We start from the raw sequence: 26,430 nt of genomic DNA on the forward strand, positions 1-26,430 counted from the left end.
GAAATTTGTAGAAGTTTTCTTTTGCTTGTCTTACCAAGACTGCTAATTTACAAAAATCTAGATCAAACGGGAATGTTTTTAAAAATTTTTAGTTTAATATCAAAGAAATATTAACAAAAACAATTAAACACAGTCTAAATTCGGCATTTTTGATGTCATAAAAACAAAATTTGAAGAAGATGCTGCTTTTGTTTGTTGTACCAAGACTGCCAATTTACAAAAATTTAGATCAAACGGGAATGTTTTTAGAATTTTTTTAATAACAAAGAAATATTAACAAAAAGAAATAAACACAGTCTAATTTCGGCATTTTTGATGTCATTAAAACTAAATTTGAAGAAGTTGCTGCTTTTGTTTGTTGTACCAAGACTGCCAATTTACAAAAATTTAGATCAAACTGGAAATTGTTTATATTTTTTATATTGAATACTAAAGGTAAAAGTATCAAAAACAATTCAACACGCTCTAATTTCGGCATTTTTTGGTGTCATAAAACGAAATTTAGAGAAGTTGCTGCTTGCGCTTGTCTTACCAAGACTGCTAATTTACAAAAATTTAGATCAAACGGGAATATTTTTAGAAATTTTTATTTTAATATCAAAGAAATATTATCAAAAATAATTAAACAGTCTAATTTCGGCATTTTTGATGTCATAAAAACAAAATTTGAAGAAGTTGCTGCTTTTGTTTGTTGTATCAAGACTGCCAATTTACAAAAATTTAGATCAAACAGGAAATTGTTTATATTTTTTATATTGAATATTAAAGGGACAAGTATCAAAAACAATTGAACAGGCTCTAATTTCGGCATTTTTTGGTGTCATGAAACGAAATTTAGAAAAGTTTCTGCTTGCGCTTGTCTTAGCAAGTCTGTCCATTTACAAAAATTTAGATCAAACAGGAAATTGTTTATTTTTTTTATATTGAATATAAAAGGGAAAAGTATCAAAAACAATGGAACACGCTCTAATTTGGGCATTTTTAGTTTCATAAGAACGAGATTTAGAGAAGTTGGTGCTTTCGCTTGTTTTACAAAGACTAATTTACAATTAGCTAATTTGCAAAAATTTAGATCAAACGGGAAAGTTTTTAGAAGTCTTTATTTTGAATACTAAAGAAAAAGTTCAAAGCGAATTAAACCTGGTCTAATTGCGCATTTTTGTTTTTCTAAACACGAAATTTCAAGAAGTTGCTGCTTTCACTTGTCTTACAATTAGCAAGACTGCCAATTTACGAAAACGCACGTCAACAACTAGAAATTTTAGAAATTTTGTTTGTATATCCAAAAAAAACGTAACAAAAATGTTAAACACTTTGTAAGTTCTTCATTTCTGATGCCACTGTAACGAACTTTGTGGAGTTTCCTACTTTTGACTGTCTTATTTATACAGTCGATTTACAAAAATTTAAATCAAATAAGAAAATTTTAAGAAAGGTTCTTTGTATTATTATTTTACTTTTATTTTTATTTTTATTTTCATTTTTTTTTTATTTATTTTAAATACAATCTAGACTCATGCTTTATTTTAGATCGAGCGTCGCTCTTGCACATGTTACGAATACCTGTGAATCTTTTCCAATTTTTTTATTTTTTTCCAGGCCCCTTAAAAACGCGCCAACCGCAGTAGCCAAACTCCCCAAATCCTCTCGCCTTTCCCCTCTCCTAATTTCATAAAAAACACGAAGCCCAGACCTGAAGGTGGAATAATAAGATCTTGTAAACGCTCGAAAGGAACCGGGCAATAAAAAAATCGCCAGTAAGAAACGCACTTAGGTTAATTATTTTAATTTATATCTTCCGAGTTTTCTGTTCTTGTCGGATTATTTTGTCTCAGTGCCGGTAAAATAAATTAGCTTTTTGCAAATTGGAGTAAGAAAAGTTAATTACCGGTCGGACGAAGAAAGAAAGGTTTGATCGAACTTGGTTATTTTATATTTCATTGTGGAAACAAGAGCTAACTTTGCTTTTAACGAACTAGCAATGTCGTTAGTGTTGTTGGTCTACTGGAAGTTCCAGTGCGACCACTACTTGTGAGCACAATTGGCAGTATGGATGTTATGAATTTGCCTAATTGGGCTCTATTTCTGAATTAGAGGAAGTTCTTCGTTGGAATTATGTACTGACTTCATCCATTTTCTATCATACATATGTAAATTAAGGTTCATTGTAACACTAGTTATTTAAATTTTTTAAACGTTTTTTTATGAATATGACAGTAAACAGATAATCGAGTCTATAACAATCAGGGCATAAAAGGCGTTATGATCACACAAATTTTTTAATTACGAATTACAATTTTTTTTATTCTAAGGAAGTCTCAACGTAGCCACAAAATCTTAAAGAAGTCTAGACGATTCAAAAAAATCTTAAGCATTTTAAAAAATTTCAGCAAATATTTAAAAACTTAAAGAACTTCTTTGAATCTCAAGATTCCAAGGAATCCTGAGAAACCTAAAGATGGCTTAGCATTTTATAGAAACATAAATAATTTTAAAAATACCGAAAAAAAATACAAAAGCAAAGAAAAGTCAACTAAAGTAACTCACTTATCTGTGGTAAATTCCAAAATTTTGGGGTTAGAAAAGGTTAAAATAAAATTTCTATTTTTCTTTAGTAAATCAAAATTTACTACCACTTTCTATTTAATGCTACAACTTAGGCAACTTTAAGTCAAAATTAGCAAAATTTAGACTTTTTTTGTTATTATTTGTTGCAAATTTCACAACTTTTGATTAACATACGAAATATTTAGAAATTTTGACTTAAAACGAACAAAAAAATTTCACCATTTTTACTTAAATTTTGTAATGGAGGCATTTTCAGGAAAATTTGGTGATTTTACTAGTTTTAACTCACGTATTAACTATGCTAAATTCCAAAATTTTGGACCAAGAAATAAAATTTTTCGACATTTTAATTGTTTGAATACCTAAAGTAAAAATTTCCACCACTTTTTAGTGAATTCTGTAATTTTCACTGTTTCAATCCAAAAAGAGTGAAATTTGGTAGTTTTATTATTTTTCATCTGTTTATTATCTGAGATAAACTTCACTATTTTTTATTGAAATACAGAATGTCTGATTAAATCTCGTAATATAGGCACTTTTAATGGTAACTCAAAAACTTTGAGGTTTTAATAGTTTTAACTACTTTACTAACTGCTCTAAATTCCAAAATTTTCGAAATTTTTATTTTTTGGTTGAAGCAAAAACTTTAACTACTTTATATTTAGTTTTGTAACTTCTGGTGTTTTAATCCAAAATAAGTAAATTTTTTACAATTTTCATTATAATTTTGTAAAATGGACAGTTTTACTGTTAATCCCGCAAAATTTATAGGTTTTATTAGTTTAGAATCTTTTATTATGTGTGCTAAAATACAAAATTTTAAAGCAAGAAATACAATTTTTTTTGAATTTTTATTTTTTGGTTGAAACAAAAATTTCCACTATTTTCTATTGAATTCTGTAACTTTGACAGTGTTCATCGAAAATCAACGAATTTTGGAAGTTTATTTATTATTTTATTACTTTTCTTACTTTGCCTGTGGCCAGTTTTACAATTTTTGAATAAGATACAAATTTTTATAAATTTTTGCTTTGAAGGAACCAAAAATTTTTATCACATGTAATGAAATTTCGTAATACTAGCAGTTTCAATCGTAATCCATCATAATTTGGAGGTTTTACTAGTTTTGACTTATGTACTAATTATGCCATATTCCAAAATTTTGAAGCAAGAAATATATTTTTTGAAATTTTTCTTTTTTTGATGAAGCAAAAATCTGCACCACTTTCTATTTAATTCTGTAATTTTCACAGTTTTACATATTTTATTACATTCTATCTGTTTATTATCAGTGGGAAATTTCCCAATTTTGTGTCATATACAGAGTGTTTAGAATTTTTACTTTAAACGAACAAAAAATGTCATTGCCGTTCAATATGGGCAGTTTTAATAGTAACTCAGTAAAGTTTGGAAATATTTTAGTAATTAATTTTTTATAAATTCTTTTAGTAGTTTGGATTTTCTATATTTGCCTCTAAAAAAATTTTAAATTATCTTTAAATTCTCTTTGAAATTTCTTCAAGTTTAGTATTTTTTAGACACTTGAATTTTTTGAGATGCTCTAGATTTGCTCTTCAGATTTCTCTTCAGACTTTTTTCACTTTCAACTTTAATTCTCAATGAATTTATATAATTTTCCATTTTTAGATTTTCGAATTATTTTAGATTTCTAATTTTGTCTCTAAAAAATTCTGTAAATTTTCTATAATTTTTTTTCAGCTTTCTTTATTTCTACCTTCATTCTCTTTGAATTCATTGAATATTTTATAATTCACTAGTTATTAGATATTGGTATTCTATTTGATTCTCTACATTTGTCTCTAAAAGAATTCTCTAAATATTCTTTAAACTTTCTTTAACTTTTATCTCAAATCTTGTCGGATCAGTAAAATATTTTCGATTTTTTAAATTTGCTCTAAAAAATTCTCTAAATTTTCTTTAAATCCTTTTCGGACTTTCTTTACTAAGTTTTCAAGTTTTTAGAATTTATTTTTTTATTTCTTAAACTTTTGAGAATCTCTAGATTTGCCTCTAAAAAATCTACAAATTTTCTTCAAGTTTTACCTCAATTTTCATTGAATTTTCAGAATTTTCTATAATTTTATTTTATTTTCTAAATTCATATTAGAGGCCCCAAATTTTTTTCACATTTTTTCTCAAATTCTGTTGAAATTTTCTAGATTCTCCTTCATTTTCTGCAGGTAGCGTCTAAACTTCTTCTGACTTTTCTTAGATCCTGTTTAAACTTTTTTTACACTTAATTTATTACATTCTATCTTTATCAGTTTATTATCAGTGGCAAATTTCCAAATTTTTGTGTCATATACAAAGTGTTTAGAAATTTTTACTTTAAACGAACAAAAAATGTCCTTGCCATTCAATAAAATTTCGTAACATGGGCAGTTTTAATAGTAACTCAGTAAAATTTTGAGATTTTAGTAGTTTTAAGTCACTTATCAACTGCGGTAATTACCAATATTTTGGGGCAAAAAAGTTAAAAAATTTTTTAGAAATTTTCACTTTAATTTTTACTACTTGGTTGTTTGACAGTTTAATCCAAATTTAAAAAAAATTAGTATATTTTATTACTTTTTATATGTTTATTATCTGTGGCAAATTTCACAATTTTTAAATAAAATACAGAATGTCAAGAAAATTTTACTTTGATCGAACCAAAAATTTCAACCACTTTTCTATTTAATTCTGTAAATTTTGTAGTTTCATAACAAAATATACAAAATCTAGAGGTTTTAATAATTTATGTTTGTTTATTATCTGTGGCAAGTGTCAAAAAATTTTAGTAAAATACCAAATGTTTAGAAATTTTTAATTTGAACGGCAAAAATAAAATTTTTATCGGCGTCCAATTAAATTCTAAATTCCGAAATATGGACAGTTTCAATCGTAACCCATCAAATCAGATAAGAAAGAATAAAAAAAAATGTGGTTTGTAAAAGTCGATTTTAGAATTATATTAATTTATTAAAAATCTGTTTTAAAATGAAGTATGAGTTTTTGACATAAAATAAATAATATAGACCGCTTTTAGTTATCAAATTAAGTAACTCCTTTCCCATTCAAAAACACGACTTATTATGACGATTTTAATTACACCCCGTCTAGCCTCAAACCCTGTTGACATCCACCCCGTCTGAAGTAAATGCAAGCTAATTCCACTGTCATTCCGTGATTTAAAAAAATCGTTTTGCTAATTTAATTAAGCAATTTTTTCTTAGGGACATGTCAAGTTTTTAGAATTTATTTTTTTATTTCTTGAACTTTTGAGAATCTCTAGATTTGCCACTAAAAATTCTACAAATTTTCTTCAAGTTTTACCTCAATTTTCATTGAATTTTCAGAATTTTCTATAATTTTATTTTATCTTCTAAATTCATATTAGAGGCCCCAATTTTTTTTCACATTTTTCTCAAATTCTGTTGAAATTTTCTAGATTCTCCTTCATTTTCTGCATGTAGTGTCTAAACCTGACTTTTCTTAGATCTTGTTTAAACTTTTCTTAGTTTCTTTCGATTTTTTTTTCAAGTTTTTGTTATGTTTCTATATTTTTCTTAATTTTAGGATATTTTATTACTTTTTATATGTTTATAATCTGTGGCAAATTTCACAATTTTTGAATAAAATACAGAATGTTAAGAAAATTTTACTTTGATCGAACCAAAAATTTCAACCACTTTTCTATTTAATTCTGTAAATTTTGTAGTTTCGTAACAAAATATACAAAATTTAGAGGTTTTAATAATTTATGTTTGTTTATTATCTGTGGCAAATGTCAAAAAATTTTAGTAAAGTACCGAATGTTTAGAAATTTTTAATTTGAATGGCAAAAATAAAACTAAATTCTAAATTCCGGAATATGGACAGTTTCAATCGTAACCCATCAAAATTTGGAGGTTTCACTAAAAATCAGCAGCTATAAAAGTAAATCCAGCGAGTAAATAGGATGATTTGAATTGTATGGCTTGAAACATGGCAACTTGAAATACTCTAAATTTTTTTTTTTTTGAAATTTGTCAATGATTTGACATTCACTGACATTCGTCATTCTTGACCACTTTAAGATCCACTGTTTGCACTGTTCCTTGAGTTTTGTTGGTAAAATAGTGTCTAATTACTAGTTTTTCACTTTTTCTCTTGTACAAATTGTCTTTTGCAAGTTTCATGATGAGTAGATTTAAGATCTGTTGGTCAACTGGACCAAAATAAAGTATGAGTTTTTGACATAAAATAAATAATATAGACCGTTTTTAGTTATTAAATTAAGTAATGAATTTTCTCCCGAGTCCTAATTAACAAAAAATAAAAACTGTACTCCTTTCCCATTCAAAAACACGACTTATTATGACGTTTTTAATTACACCCCGTCTAGCCTCAAACCCTGTTGACATCCACCCCGACTGAAGTAAATGCAAGCTAATTCCACTGTCATTCCCTGATTAAAAAAAATCGTTTCGCTAATTTAATTAAGCAATTTTTTCTTAGGGACATCTCGTTACGTTTAATGAAAGCGGGGGAGTCCTGCCTGTCGACCACATCCTGACACTCAAGTCCGTTCAGAAGAAGTTTCAGGGTCAATACGCATGTTCTGCCGCCAATTCCGAAGGTGAAACGTACAGCTCTCCCTTCGACCTAATCATACAATGTAAGTAAACAAATTTACACACAGACTAATGGCGAAAACTAAGTAATGTCCATACTTACAATGATTAAATTTAGCCTGAGAGGAAAAATTCGACAGCGAACGCTTGAACCTTCCCCAACGCAATTTGGCTGCACTCCTTGAAAAATGAGGAGCATTTAGATTTACTTAAGCCAGCGAAGTTTTTGCGACGGCAATTCTTTTCGTTTTTTGTTTGGTATTTATCAAGTTTGAGCGTGATTTAGGCGATCGAAGAGATCCGTTCTGAATTGCAGGGGCGCGTTTTTTTGAAGGGTAGATACGTTTTTTACTGTTATATTAATTGCGTTGTACTGTGATACATGGCTGTCTATCGGAATTCGCGTCCGAAAAATTATTAAATCTGGCGTATTCGTTTGTCATCAGATAATTGGCTCGTAGATTTCAGGTGCGATCGGCAAGCATACCGCACTGCAGGATTTCCAAATAACGGATACGAGTCGAATAATGTCATCGTAAAATTTTGGCGCAAAACGTTCCAGTTTAATATTAATTCCGATTTAAAGTGATGGAACATTTAATTTTGCTGGGATTGCTAGCGACACTGATGCGGATATGTCTGATTTAACTAGAGGAAATTCAAAAAAAAATTAATATATTAGGAGATATAAGAAAGTTTAGACAGAAAGAAAAATATAGAAACGTAAGAAAACCTTGGAAAAAATTTCGAAAGAATTTAAAGAAGTGTAAGAAAAGTTTAAATAAGATCTCAGAAAAGTCAGAAGGAGTTTAGACACTACCTGCAGAAAATGAAGAAGAATCTAGAAAATTTCTACAGAATTTGAGAAAAATGCGAAAATAATTTTTGGTTCGATCAAAGTAAAATTTTCTTAACATTCTGTATTTTATTCAAAAATTGTGAAATTTGCCACAGATAATAAACATATAAAAAGTAATAAAATATCCTAAAATTAAGAAAAATATAGAAACATAACAAAAACTTGAAAAAAAAATCGAAAGAAAGTAAGAAAAGTTTAAACAAGATCTAAGAAAAGTCAGAGTTTAGACACTACATGCAGAAAATGAAGGAGAATCTAGAAAATTTCAACAGAATTTGAGAAAAATGTGAAAAAAAATTGGAGCCTCTAATATGAATTTAGAAGATAAAATAAAATTAAAGAAAATTCTTAAAATTTAATGAAAGTTGAGAACTTGAAGAAAATTTGTAGATTTTTTTAGTGGCAAATCTACAGATTCTAAAAAAATTCAAGAATTAAAAAAATTAAATTCTAAAAACTTAAAAAATCACTAAAGGAAAGTCCAAAGAGAATTTAAAAAAAATTTAGAGAATTTTTTTAGAAATGTTGAGAATCAAATAGAATATCAATATCTAGAAAATAGTGAATTCTAAAATATTCAATATATTCAATGAGAATGAAGGTAAAAATTGAGAAAAACTCAAAATAAATTATAGAAAATTTACAGAATTAGATATCTAAAATAATTCGAGAATCTAAAAATTGAAAATCATATAAATCTGTTCAGGATTAAAATAGAAAGTGAAAAAAGTCTGAAGAGAAATTAAAAATTTTAGGGGCAAAACTAGAGCATCTCAAAAAATTCAAGTGTCTAAAAAATACTAAATTTGAAGGAATTTCAAAGAGAATTTAAAGATAATTTAGAATTTTTTTACAGGCCAAATATAGAAAATCCAAAATACTAAAACAATTTATAAAAAAATAATTTCTAAAATCTTCCTAAATTTTACTAAGTTACTATTGAAACTGCCCATATTACGAAATTTTATTGAACGGCAAGGACATTTTTTGTTGGTTTAAAGTAAAAATTTCTAAACACTCTGTATATGACACAAAAATTGGGAAATTTGCCACTACTAATAATCAGATAGAATGTAATAAATTATCTAAATCGCACCAATTTTGGATTAAAGCTGAGAAAATTACAGAATTAAATAGAAAGAGATGAAGGTTTTTGCTTCATCAAAAAAAATATTAATTTATTATTTTTATTAAATTTTAAAGAGAATTTAAAGATAATTTAAAATTTTTTTAGAGGAAAATATAGAAATCTAGAGCATCTCAAAAAATTAAGTGTCTAAAAAATACTAAATTTGAAGAAATTTTAAAAAGAATTTAAAGAGAATTTAGAAATTTTTATACTTGAATGTAGAAAATCAAATATAAATAAATATCTAAAATATGTTGAATTCCAAAATATTGAACATCCAATGAGAATCGAGCTAGAAATTGAAGACAGTCCAAACAAAACTTTGTAGAGGCAAATCTAAATTGAAGGATCTAAAAAGTAATATTCAAAATTTTAGAGCATCTCAAAAGTATCTACTAAGAAATAGTAAATTCTAAAACCCAATGAGATTCGAGGAAGAACTTGAGGAAATTTTAAACAGAATTTAAAGATAATTTAGAATCTACCTAGAAAATCCAATATATTGGAAAAATTTACAAATAATTAATTTCTAAAGTCTTGAAAATGCAATGACAGTCGGGGTACAAATTAAAGAAAATTCAGACAATTAAAAGAAAATAGAGTATTTTGTTAGAGGCAAATCTAGAAAATATAAAACAATTAAAAAAAAACCTGAAATTTTAAAATCTAGAAAATTTAATGCGAATTGAGGTCAAATTGAGAAAAGTTCAAGTAAAATTTTTTTTATGACAAAAAATCTAAAAAGTTCGAAAGATTAAAAAAATTAATTCTGAAGTCTTGAAAATCCAATGAGAATCATCGATACCAGTTAGAAAAAAGTTTTAAAGAAAATTTGAAGAATTTTTTAGAGGCCAATTTAGTAATCTAAAAGAATTTAAAGATTTCAAAAATTTTAAATTTTAACAATTTTAAAATTCAATGGGAAGCGAGGTAGAAAGTAAAGACACTCTAAAAAAATTACAAAAAATTTAGAGAATTTGTAAAGAAAAATTTAAAGAGGTCTGAAATAGGTAGGTATATTCTAAAATTTTTAAAAAAGGTTTAAATAACAATTAAAAAAAATTAATAAAATCTAGAAATCAAAGAAAATTTTGGTTTATTGTAGAAACTTTATTCCTAAAAGTTGTTAGTTTATTAAATTGCTTAAAGGAAAAATGCCGAAAGTCAAAAATATATATTTTTAGACGAAATTGTATTCTTCTAGCGTGCAAAGCAAAACCAACTATTATTGAGAATATGGATTATCTACATAAAAATAGCATTTTTTGGCTTGCCTACACCTATCAGATAACTATTTTTTTGATTCAGTGCTTAAAGAATTACATTATAGCATTATTTTGCAATTGTTACCAATATATTAAGAAACTTTTCAAAGCAATGTTTTGTGAGTTCAATTGAAACAATGAGAGTCATACAATAATAAACGCCATTTGATGACAGTTGACACTGACGTTTCACCAACTTAACCGATTTAAGAAAATGTTTCTAAATAGAAACTTTAAATTGTTAAAAAAAACGTTAAAATAATGCCTCAACTGAAAAAGGAGTATAAAATACATGTTTTATAACCCACGTCTTATGTAACTTGTGTGTTAATAAACTAGAAGTATTACAAAATTTTCTTAAACTAATTAAAATTTGTATTTTTGATTGTTCCTTGTCTTTCAGATACTTTTGGATTTGTTGCAAACATTTCGTGGATCTATTTTCATTTTATTTATTCTAGTTAGCCACAAATAACTTTGATCTTTTTGGAAGCTTAGTAACTTACAAGAATTTTGTAGTCAATATTTGCAAAACACATTATGTTATCACAACCAGCAGAACAACACTCATCCAACCCGATCAGCATATGTTTACAAACATTTTGCCAAACTAATCAATAAACCGACAGTGTGGAACAAATTTAATACTCCAGACGACAAAATATGAGTAAAACGACTCACTCTGTATACCAAATTCATGGTAATACAAGTAAATGTAGTAAAAAAAATATCAGCAGTGTAAGTTTGCTCATTACAGCAAGTGAGATCCTTCCATTCGAGCGAAGAGCCGAATCGCATCTCATCGTGATAATCCAATTTCCTTAGCCTGATAAAAGGCTACTCCAGGACCTCCAAAATTTCAGGGTCCTTCCTACTTTCGCATCCCAGCGCAGTTTACTTGTCACGAAGGGTTATATATATACAGGGTGTTACGCAACAGCTGTCCTAGGAAGGTGGAAGAACATGAAAGTAACCAATCACGTCTCAGCTTGAATATTACTTGAGCCTTGATTGGTCAACTTTTACTGGAGTTTCACAAGTTTCAGGTAGAAGTTCGTGCTTTAATTACTCAACACCCTGTATATACCTATATTTTGGATATTTCAAAGTGAGTTGAAACTCCAATAAGCTCTTATCTAGATGGGGTATTGATTAGGTAAAATACCTGTCGTTTCTCCGAGTACTAAAACTACCCTTCCAGTAATCGCAATAATGTTCTGGATAATGAAACGTCGACGTTTAGCATCTGTTCTGTGATTAAAAGCGACGTCGCGTCGTTATTGTTATTCAAGTGTTAGTCTAAATCGAACTATTGTAATCCAACTATGCAGACTATTGCTTGCCATTTAAAGTTCCAGAACAAGTTGTAATTTAGGGTTTTACGGCAAGCACGATATCAAATTGCTTCGTTCGATAAATTCCTTGTTACGTCTTAATGAAGAAGATTTTTTTAGTTTTCAGAAGAGATATTATTACTCCGCAACAATTTTGCACAAAGTAGCAGCTTTAAATTCCATCATGTTTCGTCAAGATTTTATCTTACTTTAATTAAGACTTTATTACACACAAAGTGCTGAATTATACGTGGTAACAAGCGATGAGAAATTTACCATAAAGCTTGTTTGGATTTTATAAATTTAAAGCAATTTTGTTCTGGAGCTTTACGTTACAAACATTTGCATTTTTTAAGAGAAAATTGTTACAAAATCAGTTCTAAAATCTATCATAATTTTTGAAATAGCTCTTTACAGGACGCCGAAAACACTAATAGACTTGAGCCAGTTGCGCTATGAGAATTTAGCGAACGTACTGTATGTACAATATGTTTTATACTGCTTTTTCTATATTTTATTTTTAATTTTTAATTGTTTAACAACCGGTGCAAATATATCAATCTACCAACCCGCAGAGGTGTCAACTGAAAAGAAATTCGTAGTTATTCCCCAATTTGTAACTCAAAACCTACACAAAAACGCTCTTTTTTAATTTGCTATTCCCGCATTTGTTTAGAGTGTATTAACAGACTGTTTCCGCATCTAATGCGTTAATAGCTTCGTTACCATAGTAACTTCTAAAAATTGATAGAAAAAATTGGATTCAACAGACACAGTAGAAACAATAGCATAAAAAACTTGTTTCTAAAAACTTAAAAATGATCGTGTTTTAATATACGTTTTATAAAACTCGTTTTTTGATAAGCGGTTAAAATTTTATTTTTTCAATTTTTAAAGATTTATATCTCCGAAACTACGACACATACAAATACGTTTTTCTTGCCATGAGGTCAATATAAGTCCTGTTTTACATATCCCGGATTCAAAATTTCATTTTCTTGAAAAAAATCGTAGATACATAAAGTCCGTTTTTTTTTAAAAAAACCACCAACACCGCAATCTTCCCCTGCATTACAACCGGCAACGTTGCCTAGGGAGATTTTTGGTGAGAAAATAATTGTCAAATTTTTGACATTTCTGAAAATTAGACAGCATTTCCGTTAAAAATGTTTCTTTTACAGCCGGTTGGATTGCAAATCAAAGGATTTAATAGTGAAAAGACTCGGCACTGCCTGAAATGCCGTTTTGTGTAATCAAATTGTCAATTAGGCAACTAACCTATTTGATTTTATCATCAAAAAGTCACCATCGACAACTTTGCCGGTTGTAAAGTGCTGGGAGAGTGCGGTGTTGGTGGTTTAAAAAAAAAACGGACTTTACATCTAATTCGGTCGATATCCTGCTTATTTGCGAAACAAACTGAAGTAATTGATGCTCATTGTTCGAAGAATTTCACGCAAATTCCAAAAATGTGTCAATCTTTAACGTAGGTCTGAAAATAAAAGAATTAGAAGCGATTAAAATTTTGGTAATCCATTTTTAGTTCTAAAATTTTTAATGCTGGATATTTTCGATATTTTCGTCGTTTAGAAAGATGCGGTTTTTGCCATCGTCTTTCTCGTGCTCTTTTTGCTTATAATCCGTTTTCAGATAATCAAAAATTCGATAGTCAACTGTTTTTGACAACAAATTTTCCAACTCAATCGGTAAAAAAATTGAATTTTTGTTTTTTTTTAACGTCACTCGTAAACTATTTGATCTACAGGTCTAAAATTTGGACAGTGAATAGATCTTGACCTGCTCTTTCGATTGATGAATAACTCAAAAGTATTAATTGTTGTTGTCGCCCTGAAAAAGTTCCAGTAAAATCCAAAAATGACCTCCTGAACCTGAACCTACTGCGGCTAATATCTTGTTTATTTGTGAAGCAAACTTACGTTATTGGTGCTCATTTTACGCAGAATTTTACGTTAAATCCAAATCTAAAGGTAAAACTCTTGTAAAGTAACAAATAAGTGAGTTATGGCCAATTAAAAGTTGAGTTGTCGCCGGAGAGCCAAAATTTTGAAAGTTTGTAAACATGGGTGCTCTATATCTCGGAAACTACGACAGATAGACAGATGAGTTTTTTTTCTCGATTTTTTTGGCTATGAAGTTACTTTTACATTTTCCAAAATTTTAAAATTCAATTTTTTGACGAAAAAAAATGATCAAAACTATCTCAATCTACTTTGGTATTATTTAACTTATTTTTGAAGATTTGAGAAGTCATAAAATACTAACGCAAGATTTTAAATCAGTTTTCACAATTGACGCCAGGCAGCAAATAACTGAGTTATGGCCGATTTAAGTTATATTGTATTTTCGAAATTTTCAATGCTCATCATCTGCGACAGGTAGAAAGATGTGGTCTTTGCTATCGTTTTTCTCACAATTTTCTTGCTTAAAATTCTCACTTAGATATCCAAAATTTTATGATTACTTTTTTTGTAAAAATAAAAGTGTTTTTAAACCATAAAAATTTTTGAATTTTTGTTTTTTTTTGACCTCATTCGTAAGCTATTTGACCTACCAAACTGAGATTTGGTCAGCTGCTTTTTTGAGTGATGTACAAGTCAAGAGCATTAAACGTCATTTTTGCACCAAAAAAGTTGGTAAAAAAATGAGAGAAGACTCTCTGAATATTTATTTCAGTCAATATCTTGTTTATTTTCAAAATAAACTCAAGTTATTCGTGCTCATTGAACGCAGAATTTCACGCCAAATTCAAAATTGTGCGAATTTTTAACGTCCGTCAACAAATAAAAAAATTAGAAGCGTTTGAAGTAGGGGTTGTCGCCTGAGGGTAAAAATTTTGAAGCTTCGACATCTCCAGAACTGCGACTAATAGAAAAACGCGGTTTGCATTATCGATTTTTCGCACTTTTTTCTAGGAATCCGGTACTACATATCCCGAATTCACAAAAATATTTTTTCCTAATGTACAGGGTGTTCCAGAACTCGCGCCCTAGAGAGAAAGAGCTTATGGAGGCAACAATTTTAAACCAAAATTTTGAAACCATAATTTTTCAACTCAAAAAATAACCGAAATAAGACAAAAAAGCTGTAACCAATCCCGAAGCTGAACAGAATTTGAAAATTGGTAATTATGGACACATACTATCATCCATTGGTTAGTTAAACATTAGACTCTCTTTGCCTAGGAAATTTAGTCAATTTTTATTTTGAAATTTACCATCTGTATTGCTGTCGGCACCCTCCCTTGCTCTCTGGGGCGCGAGTTCTGGGACACCCTTTAGAAGGGAATGGCAAGCTTTTTGACACAAGTGCGTTAAAATGATATAGGCGTGCGATTAGATATACGAACTGTCTCTTGTAGTGTTAATCGTTAAATTGTGTTTGATTTTGCTGCGATTGTAGAAAAAAATTTGTATCCTACTCGTGCGAAGTGGTTGTAAAAACTATAATACAATTTTTGCTTAGATATTTTGGCATTTGATAACAGACGATCTATAATAAACTGTTTTATAACCATACGTATAAGAGGAAGAGAAAAATCGTGGATAAAGCGTTGTAAGAAATAAGAATATGTATACACAATTTCTCAAAAATTACAAATGTTGAAAATTTGAAATTTGGGTAACAAATGGATGCGGATAAGACGAACCAAATAAAGATATTCACGTTTTTTTGAACACTTTTGGTTATACCGGAATTAGTAATCAAATTGTTTATTTTAAAAGGAACACCTATTCAGGGTCCAGCAACACTTGTGTCCACCCCCAAAATCGTCTTTAATTTTAAAGATAAAATTTTGAAACTTTGCATACGCTCTAGGAGCTGACGCAACAATTTGTTTTTTATCAATTGTGAAAACTGATTTAAAATCTTGCGTTAGTATTTTATGACTTCTCAAATCTTCAAAAATAAGTTAAATAATACCAAAGTAGACTTAGATAGTTTTGATCATTTTTTTTCGTCAAAAAATTGAATTTTAAAATTTCGGAAAATGTAAAAATAACTTCATAGCCAAAAAAATCGAGAAAAAATTACATTTTTGAGGCGTCGCGACGCTAAAACTATCAATGATAAAAAACAAATCTTTAAAATTAAAGACGATTTTAGGGGTGGACAGAAGTGTTGCCGGACCCTGTATATTATTACACTTTTGTTTTTTGTATCTAAATTTAGGGCTACTTTCAATTTTCAAAAAAAAAAATTGTAGACGTGTGAGCAAAAAAATGAAGTCTTGTTTCCAAGATAAGTTAACTATGATCTATTCAAAACCGTCACTTTAGTGGGAAACTAATATACAGGGTGTAATTTATAGACAGTTGAATTCTTCGGATTTCCAACAGTTAGCAAGGTTGACCTGTGTAGAAAACAGGCTCATGAAATTCAATTTTCCGCTGTCATTGTATAAAGTTTTCCGGGATCAATCTAAGCTCTTAATGTTTGTTAATTCAACAATTGAAATAACGCCTTAAAGAGCCATTCCCTTAATTGGGCCCATTTTAGATTAGGTCACCAGGAAGGGGCTGCGAACTTCCGCTTATTACACGCCGTCTCGTCCTTTCACCGAGAAAAATTAACTTTATCTTAAAGTGCTCCGAGTTCACCGGAAATTGCGCATTTTTTCTTACGCGACAGACCGACTGCTTAAGCAGCTGGATGAACCAATAAAACTGCGATCGTAACGCATTTTGAAAGAGAATAATGTGTCAATCAAGCCAGAAAACGATCCAAAAGAATATTGTAATTTTCCGATTCAAACGCTTTCCACGTCGGCTACGCTATACTAATCTATTTGTTTGTTACCGTTGTTGAGTCGCGAAATTGCCCAGAAACGGCAATGCGAGTTAATTGACTGTAATTGCCAATTGAGGTTCGGGAAGAGAATTTTCTTATTTGTATTCATCGAGTCCGAGGGAAAACACATCGCAGGTAGACGCGCTATTGTCATGAAAATGAGCTAGTTAATAAATCTTGATCAGTTAAATTCAATTTGCTAGAGTTGGGTTTTGGTACAAGTGATTTATTATCGTAAAACCGCCAAGACAGTCCACAAATAAAACAAAATTTGTACGGGAATTACCGCACTAAGCGCATACATTCAAATTAACACGCAAAAATCGGCTCATAAATTTTTTGGCTTTTTAATCGTACAGGGACCAATATTAACCCGATTTTGGCGCCGCCAAAATGTCAGATTAGTCAGTTTTTCTTGCGATTTTGATCGATTACAATTTCGTCAAAAACCCAAAATTTTGATGGTTTAGATGATCAATATTTCGGAAATTTCAGACTGGTAAAAAATGCAGTTTTCAACATCGTTTTTTGCGCATTTTGTGTGATAACAATTTGCTCTTACATTTTTCGAAATTCGAAAATTTTTTTTTTTTTAATTTTTGACTAAAAGTATCTAAACCTACTTCGGTCGCTAAATCGCTTACTGTTGAAACATTTTTGAAATTATTGGTACTCATTTTACGTAGAATTTTAGGCTGAAACCAAATTTGTGCTAAAAATTTTCGTACGTCAAAAGATAGCTAAGTTATTGACAAATAAAAATTCGGATTATTGTCAGAGGGTCAGGAAATATCAGTGCTCAATATTTCGGAAACCACGACAGGTAGAAAGATGCGGTTTTTTCCATAATTTCTGTCGCATTTGGTTTGCTAAGAATTCGCTCTTTAATTTTTCGGATTTTAAAAATTTACCTTAAAAAAAATGACTAAAAACTTTGAAATCTACATTATTTTTGCTCATTTTACCCAGAATTTCACCAAATTCCAAATTCGTGCTCAAAACCCTCGTTTGCCAAGAAATGACTAAATCATTACCGATTAAAGTTTGAATAGTTCAGTTCAATGCTCAGTATCTTCAAATCTTCGACAGACAGAAAAATGCGGTCTTCTCCATCGTTTCTCTTACACTTGTCTTGCTTAGAATCCGTTTTCAGATTTCTAAAATTTTATGGTCAATTTTTCGAAAAAAAATTTTTTTCAATGACTCAAACAATGAAATTTCTCTAAGAATTTTGATGATTTCGTGCAGACTTCAGCTGTTTTCTCGCAATTCAGCTTTTTAATCTTGATAAAAATTGGTGGTTTTGTAGATTTCGAGTTCTTCTTTGCAAATCCAAGCCAGAAAACAGCGTAAATCAGCGAGAAATCGTCGTTTAGCATCAAAATAAGCGGATTTCTCTAAGAATTTTGATGGTTTCGTGCAGATTTCAGCTGTTTCTTTGCAATTTAGCCGTTGAATCTTGATAAAAATTGGTGGTTTTGTAGATTTCGAGCTCTTCTTTGCAAATCCAAGCCCGAAAACGGCGAAAATCAGCGAGAAATCGTCGTTTTGCATCGAAATATGCAAATTTCTCTAAGAATTTTTATGATTTCGTGCAGATTTCTGCCGTTTTCTTGCTATTAAGTCGTTGAGTCTTGATAAAAATTGGTGGTTGTGTAGATTTTGAGCTTTTCTTTGCAAATCCAAGCTCGAAAACGGCGAAAATCAGCGAAAAATCGTCGTTTTGCATCGAAATAAGCGGATTTTTTTGTTGACCGCTTGTCGTAAACCACTTGTTCTACCGATCTGAAATTTAGCAAAATTATACGCAGAATTTCACGCAAATTCCAAATCCGAGCTTAAAAGTTACGTTTGACATCAAATAACTGAGTTCTCGACGTTTAAACTTTCGGATAGTCAGTTTTAATTTTCGAAATTTTCAATAATCAAATAAATATCTCTGAAACTAAGACAGGCAGAAAAATGCGGTTTTTGTTATCGCTTTTCTCACATTTTTGTTGTTTAGAATCCGTTAACAAATATCTAAAATGCGGGGGTCAATTTAAAAAAGTCTCAAACTATGAAAAAAAATGAATTTTTTTTGAGCACTTCTGGTAATCGTGTCCTGATAATATGAAATTTTGCTAGATGATAGATTTTAAGCTGCTTTTTTAATTAGTATACAACTCAAAAGAATTAAACGTTGTTTTTACCTTAAAAATGGTCTTTGAATGTCGCCTCAAAAAGATCTCGCAAACACTTATTTCGATCAATATCTAGTCTATTTGTAAAGTTAATGTACCTTATTAGAACTCATTCTACGCAGAATTTCACGCCAAATCCAAATCTGTGCTTAAAATTTTTTTACGTCAACAAATAACTGAGTTAAAATTTAGCGTTGTCTGCTGAGAACCAAAATTTTAAAGTAATATTTGGTGCTTCATATCTCGAAAACTACGATAGATATCAGATGCCGTTTTTGTCATATTTTTTTTTGTATTTTATTTCTACAAAATTACAAATTCGCTTTTACGTTTTCCAAAACTTGCAAATTTAATTTATAGGAAAAAAACCGACTAAAATTATGTAAATCTATGTAGTTCGATAGAAATCTCGTTTATTTTTAGAGCAAACTTAAATTATAGGTCATTTTACGCACAATTTGACGGTGAATCCAAATTTAAATTCAAAATTTACGTACGACCACAAATATCGGAGTTATGGCCTATTAATTTTCGCATAATTGGTTTTTAATTTTGCCATCGTTTCTATCTTGTTGCGTTTTTGTTCTTTAGAATCTACTCTCAGATATCCAAAATTTAATAATCGATTCAAAAAAAAATGTTTTCAACTCAAACGATGAAAAAATGTGTTTTTAGGCGACTTAAACTGAAAATAAAATTTTTAGGTCTCAAAAGAGGCCTAAAAGTAAGTCTTTTCTGGCCGCAAACATTTTTGGCTGACCTATGGTGCCGCCATCTATCCATAGTTTTGCCGATTACATCAAGATACCGACATTCCCCCAATTTTATAATTATTTGAGTAAAATCAAGTCGAAAAACTGCTGTAAAGTGCAAAAAAACGTGTTGAATTACTGAAAATGAACACGTCTAGCAATGCTGCTGCAACAACATCAAAAAGCACATCAAACCTAATTCATACAAATTGTGAAGCTGCACATGCCGAAACGGCAAATGTAAATAATAAATATGTAAATATGAACTTTCCTGAAGGATTCATAAATATTTACAATTATTCAGTTGTTATAAAAGATTAAATCAATAAATCATAAATAAAAATTAATTAACTTGTAAATTTAATGATGTCGCCTAAATAATCTTGCGTGTATCACGGCCAAAAGGTGCCATTTTGCCCTCGCCTCCAAAAAAGCTTGGCCAAAAAAGAAACTTTTTGGTCTTGATACACATTTTTTTTTTGTTTTTTGACCAATTTTTGTAAACTTTTTGCTTTATCAACCTAAAAATTGAGTAGAAGATAGACTTCCAACTGCTCTTTCATTTAATATACTATGACTCAAATGCATTAAACGTCATTTTTGCTCTAAAAAATTTTTGGAAAATCACCCCAAATAGAAATTCTAAAAACCTATTTCGTTCAATATCCAGTTTATTTGTAAAGCAAAATCACGTTGTTGGGACTCATTTTATGCAAAATTTTACGACGAATCCAAATGTGTGCTCTAAATAGCCGTACGTCAATTAACTGAGTCCTGACCTGATAGAGAAAACGAGCATCGTATTGCGATTAAAGAGAGAATTCAACTGACATGACATTCTAGTACGAATTTGAGTACTGCCATTAGAAGATTCTTTGGTCATCCCAGATTTATTTCCGTGCAGAGGCTGCGGCGAAGCACCTTTTCCCCCCGAATAAATGCGGTGGATTAACACCAGGCCCGGCTCCATGTTAAATACGTACAATATGTTACACCGCGATGTATTTTGGTGGCCATCTACGCCGTTCAAATGCACACCCTTTGCTTTTACTCTTCATGCATGTGGCATGTTAGGCAACGTGTGCCAACCGCATCCGTTCGATTTTCTAAATGCCCTCAGTGCTAAAATTCGCACACCGACCGGAAGCGAAATAGTGTCAGGCGCGCTTAAGATAAAGTTGCCGATCGAAGTTTCATTCATCAGCTTGCAGCGGATAGCATCTGTCTACGTTTTGAACGAAAGGCTCAAGCATCTCATGAATTTAATTAATTCGAAGATGGAAATTAAACTTCAACATTATACGTTATTTCACATTGTTTTAATAAAAAACAGAAGGAAAAGGTTTGAAATAGAGATTTCTCCGGCTCACCGGAGAGACGAGATGACGATTAAAGAGTTGAAGAAAAAAAATTGTATTGAATTCTTGGAAGAAAAACTTAATTCAAATTTTCTTTATATTTTTCTCAAATTCATTTTTGGAGGGTCCAAAATTTTTAAATTTTTGTATTCAAATTCTAATTAATTTTTTGTTGGATATTTTTCTCTTTATGTCATTGTTAATGCAAAAACTCCATTCCACGAATGAAAACCTCCACAAATTCGATTTAATTTTCCCCTGAAAATAACAATTACAACACTCGCTCAACATGCACTCAACAACAAAAACAGTCCTCCCGACTTTTTCACGTAATTAAAGGAAATTGTTTAGCGTGTATTAAGCTTCATGACAGTCAAGATTATCAAGTCATGCTTAATAAAACTTGCAACCTTTTGCGCAATTTGTTTGATACTAAAATTCACCAGAAAATATATAATTTATTCATTTCACACTGCAGCAGGTAAAAGCTCTTTTACTGACGCTTAGAATGACAGTTAATTAATTGTGGAAAAACGCTGTTCGTTTCAAATACGGCCCTGAACAATTATGACAGGTTAACGTGTGTTTGGGCCACGAGTCGAAGGTGGAAATAAATTGAGCGCAAAATTGCTCGTATTGGCTTATGATGAGTCATAGGAGTGGAATAATGAAATTTACGAGGATGTGATTGGTCGGGAGTTGAATAATCGGTGTCGTTCAGTCTTTTTAGACGATTTAGATACTTTTTTTTACTAGGTTGCTAACATGTCATTATGTCGTCTGCTTACGAACTGTGAAATTAAATTTCTCTCCTACAAGTTGCCAAACAGAAGCGTATTTTGGGTTGTCTATATTAAGATAATATTAGATGGAAATTAAAACAAACGTCAAGTATAAGTCAAAACTAAAGATAAATAATTGGATTCAACAATTATTGCAAATGGCTTCAAAATCTAATTTTCCAAATTTTTGTGTTCTCCTTAGAAAAAAAATCGCAAAATTTGTATTAATGGCTCTATAATCGTGTAGTTTGGGAGAGTTGGCAAACAAGTTAGAAGTAGCAATTTCTTCAAATTTTATTGTGCTAGCGCTAGAATTACCAAAATCGCACGTTTTAATACAAATATATTTCAATATTTTCAGACGTCCCTAAATAAAACATTGTCAAATTTGTATTTTTTGCTCTATAATTTTGAACCTTTGGTCGGTTTACAAGTGAGTTCTGCATAACAAAATTTCCAAGAATAAGGTTTCTAGCCTAAAGATTACAAAAATGACAGGTTTTATTCTAATTTCGGAAACTTTTGTGTCCTTGGAATAAAAATTCGCAAAATTTCTGTCAATTGCTCTATAAGTAGCAAATTTGCTTAATTTTATTGTTTAGGACTAAAATTATAAAATTTGCATATTTTAATAGAAATGTATTGCAAAATTTTGCAAAACCCCAAAATAAAAAATCGTAGGATTTGTTTTTTTCTCTCCTTATTTTTAAACTTTGACACAGTTTACAAGTAAATTCTGTACACCAAAATTACTAAATATCATGTTTCTAAAAATAATAGGTTCCACATTCTAATTTTGAAAAATTTGCAAAATTTGTAATTATTTATCATATTGTACTTTAGCACAGTTGGCAAATAAGTTAAAATTAGCAATTTAGCCAACTTTTATTGCTCTAGTGTTAAAATAACTAAAATTTCAAATTTTAATAGAAATTCTTGTGAAATTTGGCGTCATACCCAAATTTTTTTTTTTTCATTTTTCGTTTTTGGTCTATAACTTTGAGCTTTCAGACAATTTACAATGAACAACATAGCAAACTTTCCAAATACCTTGTTTCCAGTGTGAAAATTACGAAAAGTACAAGCCCTAAAATGTAATTTTGAAAATTGTGTTTTTCTTAGACTAAAAATTCGCAAAATTTGTGTTTAATGCTCTATAATATTGTAGTTTTGCACAATTGACAAACAAGTTGAAAGTAACAATTTCTCTAAATTGCATTGTTCTAGAGCTAAAAATACTAAAATTACACGTTTCAATCGAATCGCATTGCAAAATAGTAAATTACAAAATCTCAGTTTTAGATTTTAAATTTTGCAGGAAACAAATTTTTCGTTTTTTGTTGCACTTTTTTTTGTTTGCAGATTTAAATTTTTTTCATTCTTTTGTTTGAGACTTTAGAACATTCCAAATCTTAAGAATTAGAGAAAAGTTTTCTACCTACAGTATGTCCCCGGATTGAGTTCACAAGAGAGAAAAAAAGTTTATTTTTCATTTTACAAAAAAATCACAAAGGAATAACATTTTTTGCTTTTTTCAAAACAGATAAATCTGCAATTAAAATTTCAAAATTATTAGTTTGTACTCTTAAAATTAATTTTTTCATTATTTTTATTTATTAAATTTTGTAATCGTATTCAAATAATAGCAGGCTGTGGCTTCACAAAATCAAATAGTGCGTTAAAGATTAAAGAAAAATTTACCTAATAATGTGTAAGTATTAAAAAATTGGAAAAAAATGCAATTGCATCCTTAACAATAATTGAGAAAATTCGAAACAGTCGAAAAAAATACGACTTAGAATTGAACTATGTGCTAAAACAGGTAATGGGTCAATCAAATAGTAGAAATTGGTTTGAGTTAAGGAACAAATTTCATTCCTTTGACATTTTTTGCTAAATTAAAATAAAAAAGTTCTTCGTTATTTTTTGTTTTTTTCGATTTCCAGAACACAGCTTGATAATATTAAAGTTTTAATTACAGATTTATTTATTTTAAATTAAGCAAAAAATATTATTCCTTTGTCATTTTTCTGTAAAATGAAAAATAACGTTTTTTTTCCTCTTGTGAACTCAATCCGGGGACATACTGTATAATTACTTTGGAATTTTTAATTTTTGACTTTAAAACGAATTTTCAAGTTCTTAACATTAAAAGTACGTTCTAATTAAAAATCAATTTTACTTAATTTTAGGGTTTTTAAATTAAATTAGCGAATTAAAAAAGTGGATTGAAAAAGTGGGATTTCTTAACCGCCAAATGCTACGTCAAAAAAATGCAAAAAATGATAAAGAAACCGGAAAAATGGAATCTAAAATCCAAAATTTCAAAGAGTGTGACTAATTATATCGCCAAAAAATGACCTGAAGTAAATGATTTGAAAATCAGAAAAATATGAAGAAAATTGATGAAAGTAGAACGTTGTAGGTAGTATAAATTGAAAGGTTTAAGGGAATAAAAAATACAAATAAATTGTGAATCTAAATTAAAACAAGAAAACAAATGCAACAATAAAAAAACTAGAAAAATGAGAAAAAGAAACGGTATAATAAATAAACGGAAAACGATAATGAAAACGAACATAAAAACGAAAATTCTTTTTTAAAATAGAAAATTAACCAATGTTACAAAAAGAACGAAGAGGGAAGTCTAAGAAAAAATTACGCTTGCTTGGAAACAAATTATGAAATTGCAAAGAAATAATATGACAGACAAGTTTGACAAACCGTTAAAAGCAAATGGAATAAACGCTGCGAGAGAAAAGAAATTGTTTAGAATGGGACAACAACAATGAAACTTTGCATTCTTTTATTTATGAGCGATATTGATTTATCGAACGGTCAATAAAGTTAGCCACAAAACCACAAAAAAGTTAATATTCCGCTAGGTTTGTCGATAACCCATTGCGGGCGTTTGATTTCTGTCTGCGGAGATTACAAGCCGTTCATTTTGAAATTTTAAATTGGTCATGCAAAAGCCGTCAATGCATTTTCCAATCTATTTTTTCCCCGTCAGTGCACGCTTGAGTTGATGGCTAGTTCCGCTAAACCTTCTGCCGGCCAACACGCATTAAAACAATTACAGACTTGTGTTGTTTGGTTAATTACTGATGTTTTGTTTGATTGCAGCAGCTTTATCAACCACCATCTTGTGTAGAACGTAAAACAACCATCGAGAACCGCGAAGCACTTCCCACGTGCATGTTTTCTATCAGATTGAAAATATTTTAATTACAGGAAATATTATTAGAACGAAATAATTTTCGGTTTCTTTCATTAGTTTTTATCATCTTGTGATAAAGCGGGGAGGACAATATTTCTTTCAGTGTTGCTTTTTCTTGTACGAAATGATAAATGCCGGAAAAGTGGGTGTGTGACAAAGTCTCATCATCTGCAGAGAAGTGATGTTGAGAACTGGAGTCACGAAGTGCATGTCGCAATAAATCCTACTTATTTATGAAACCAGAAAACTCGGAGGACACGTCTGTGATAGCGTTAAGGATATGTCGTGAATTGTGCTGGAAATTGTCACATCTCTAGGCGAATGGAAAAGATGAGCATTTTGTCACCGTGTCATTAAAAAACATTTCGGCTGAACGACCGACTTTTATTTCAACGAACTTTTTCACGGCGTCGTTCTTGCTAATGGCGCCGTAATCTTGCTTTAATGAGAAATTTTCATAATAATAAACATGTTATTGACACTTGCACGGCGAAAAAGAACCGCAGTTAAGGCTACTTGATTAAATTATTAACAGCCAATAATCGTTTTATGCATATTTATGCTGGAATTATGTTTCGAACACGGTTTGTTCATTTTTGTGCCAATCAAGCTAAAAAAGTTTAATGAACATTAAACCGGAAAATTGCGGAAATGTATGCATAAATTTGCGATAATGTTAATTAGTAGAGCGAGAATAATTGAAAGGGCCAAAAACACAGTTTACAAAGATGGAAATGATAAGTTACAAGTAAAAAAAATCAAAAAATTATAGGAATTATATACCAAAAGTAAGAAAACAATTTTCTGACCCGAATTTCCCGAAATTCGAAAAATTAAAGAGAAATAAAAACAAATTTTGCGAATCTTTGTTCTAAGGAGAACAGAAACAATTTCAAAATTAGATTATTTTTATTTATTTTTATTATTTTATTTTTTATAGTAGAAACATGATATTCGGAAATGACTAGCTTGTGAACTGTGCCAAAATTCAAAATTATAGACCAACGAACACAAATTTGACAAATTTTTATTTTGAAACGATGCTAAATTTTGCAATGAATTTCTTTTATAACGTGCAATTTTGATCATTTGCGCCTTAGAACAATAAAATTTAAGCAACTTACTACTTTTAACCTGTTTGTCAAGTGTGGTAAAATACAAGAACATAGAGCAATTAACGCAAATTTTGCGATTTTAAATTCTAACTTTCTAGGAAAAAACATTTTGTAACATGTTATTTTCCTAATTTTTACGCTAAAGACATGATATTTGAAAATTTTGCTATGCAGAACTTACTTGTAAACTGTGCCAAAGTTAAAAATTATAGAGCAAAATAGCCAAATTTTACCAATTTTTATTTTGGAACAATGCAAATTTTGCAATTTTGCTATTGAAACATGCAATTTTGATAATTTTAGTCCTAAAACAATAAAATTAAGGAAATTTGCTACTATTAACCTGTTCGTTGACTGTGCAAAAGTACAAAATTATAGAGCTATTGACACAAATTTTGCAAAATTTTATTCCAAAAAGAAGACGACATTTTTTAAAATTA

At 29.7% G+C, this 26,430-nt stretch overlaps 1 protein-coding gene across 3 annotated transcripts in view; it reads left to right on the plus strand.

Annotated features, from left to right (window-relative positions):
- Positions 1-26,430, plus strand: part of side (motor axon guidance molcule sidestep) — a 193,716-nt gene that overhangs the window by 103,790 nt on the left and 63,496 nt on the right. For all 3 annotated transcript variants that reach the window (XM_088042566.1, XM_088042557.1, XM_088042572.1), the window contains one exon: positions 7,069-7,228. In XM_088042566.1, coding sequence (XP_087898692.1) covers positions 7,069-7,228 — 160 coding nt within the window. The remainder of the gene's footprint in view (positions 1-7,068; positions 7,229-26,430) is intronic.

This window comes from Gnatocerus cornutus, chromosome 1 (genome assembly GCF_029298725.1).
Source record: "Gnatocerus cornutus isolate USDA-ARS CGAHR chromosome 1, icGnaCorn1.1, whole genome shotgun sequence".
Classification (NCBI taxonomy): Eukaryota; Metazoa; Arthropoda; class Insecta; order Coleoptera; family Tenebrionidae; genus Gnatocerus; species Gnatocerus cornutus.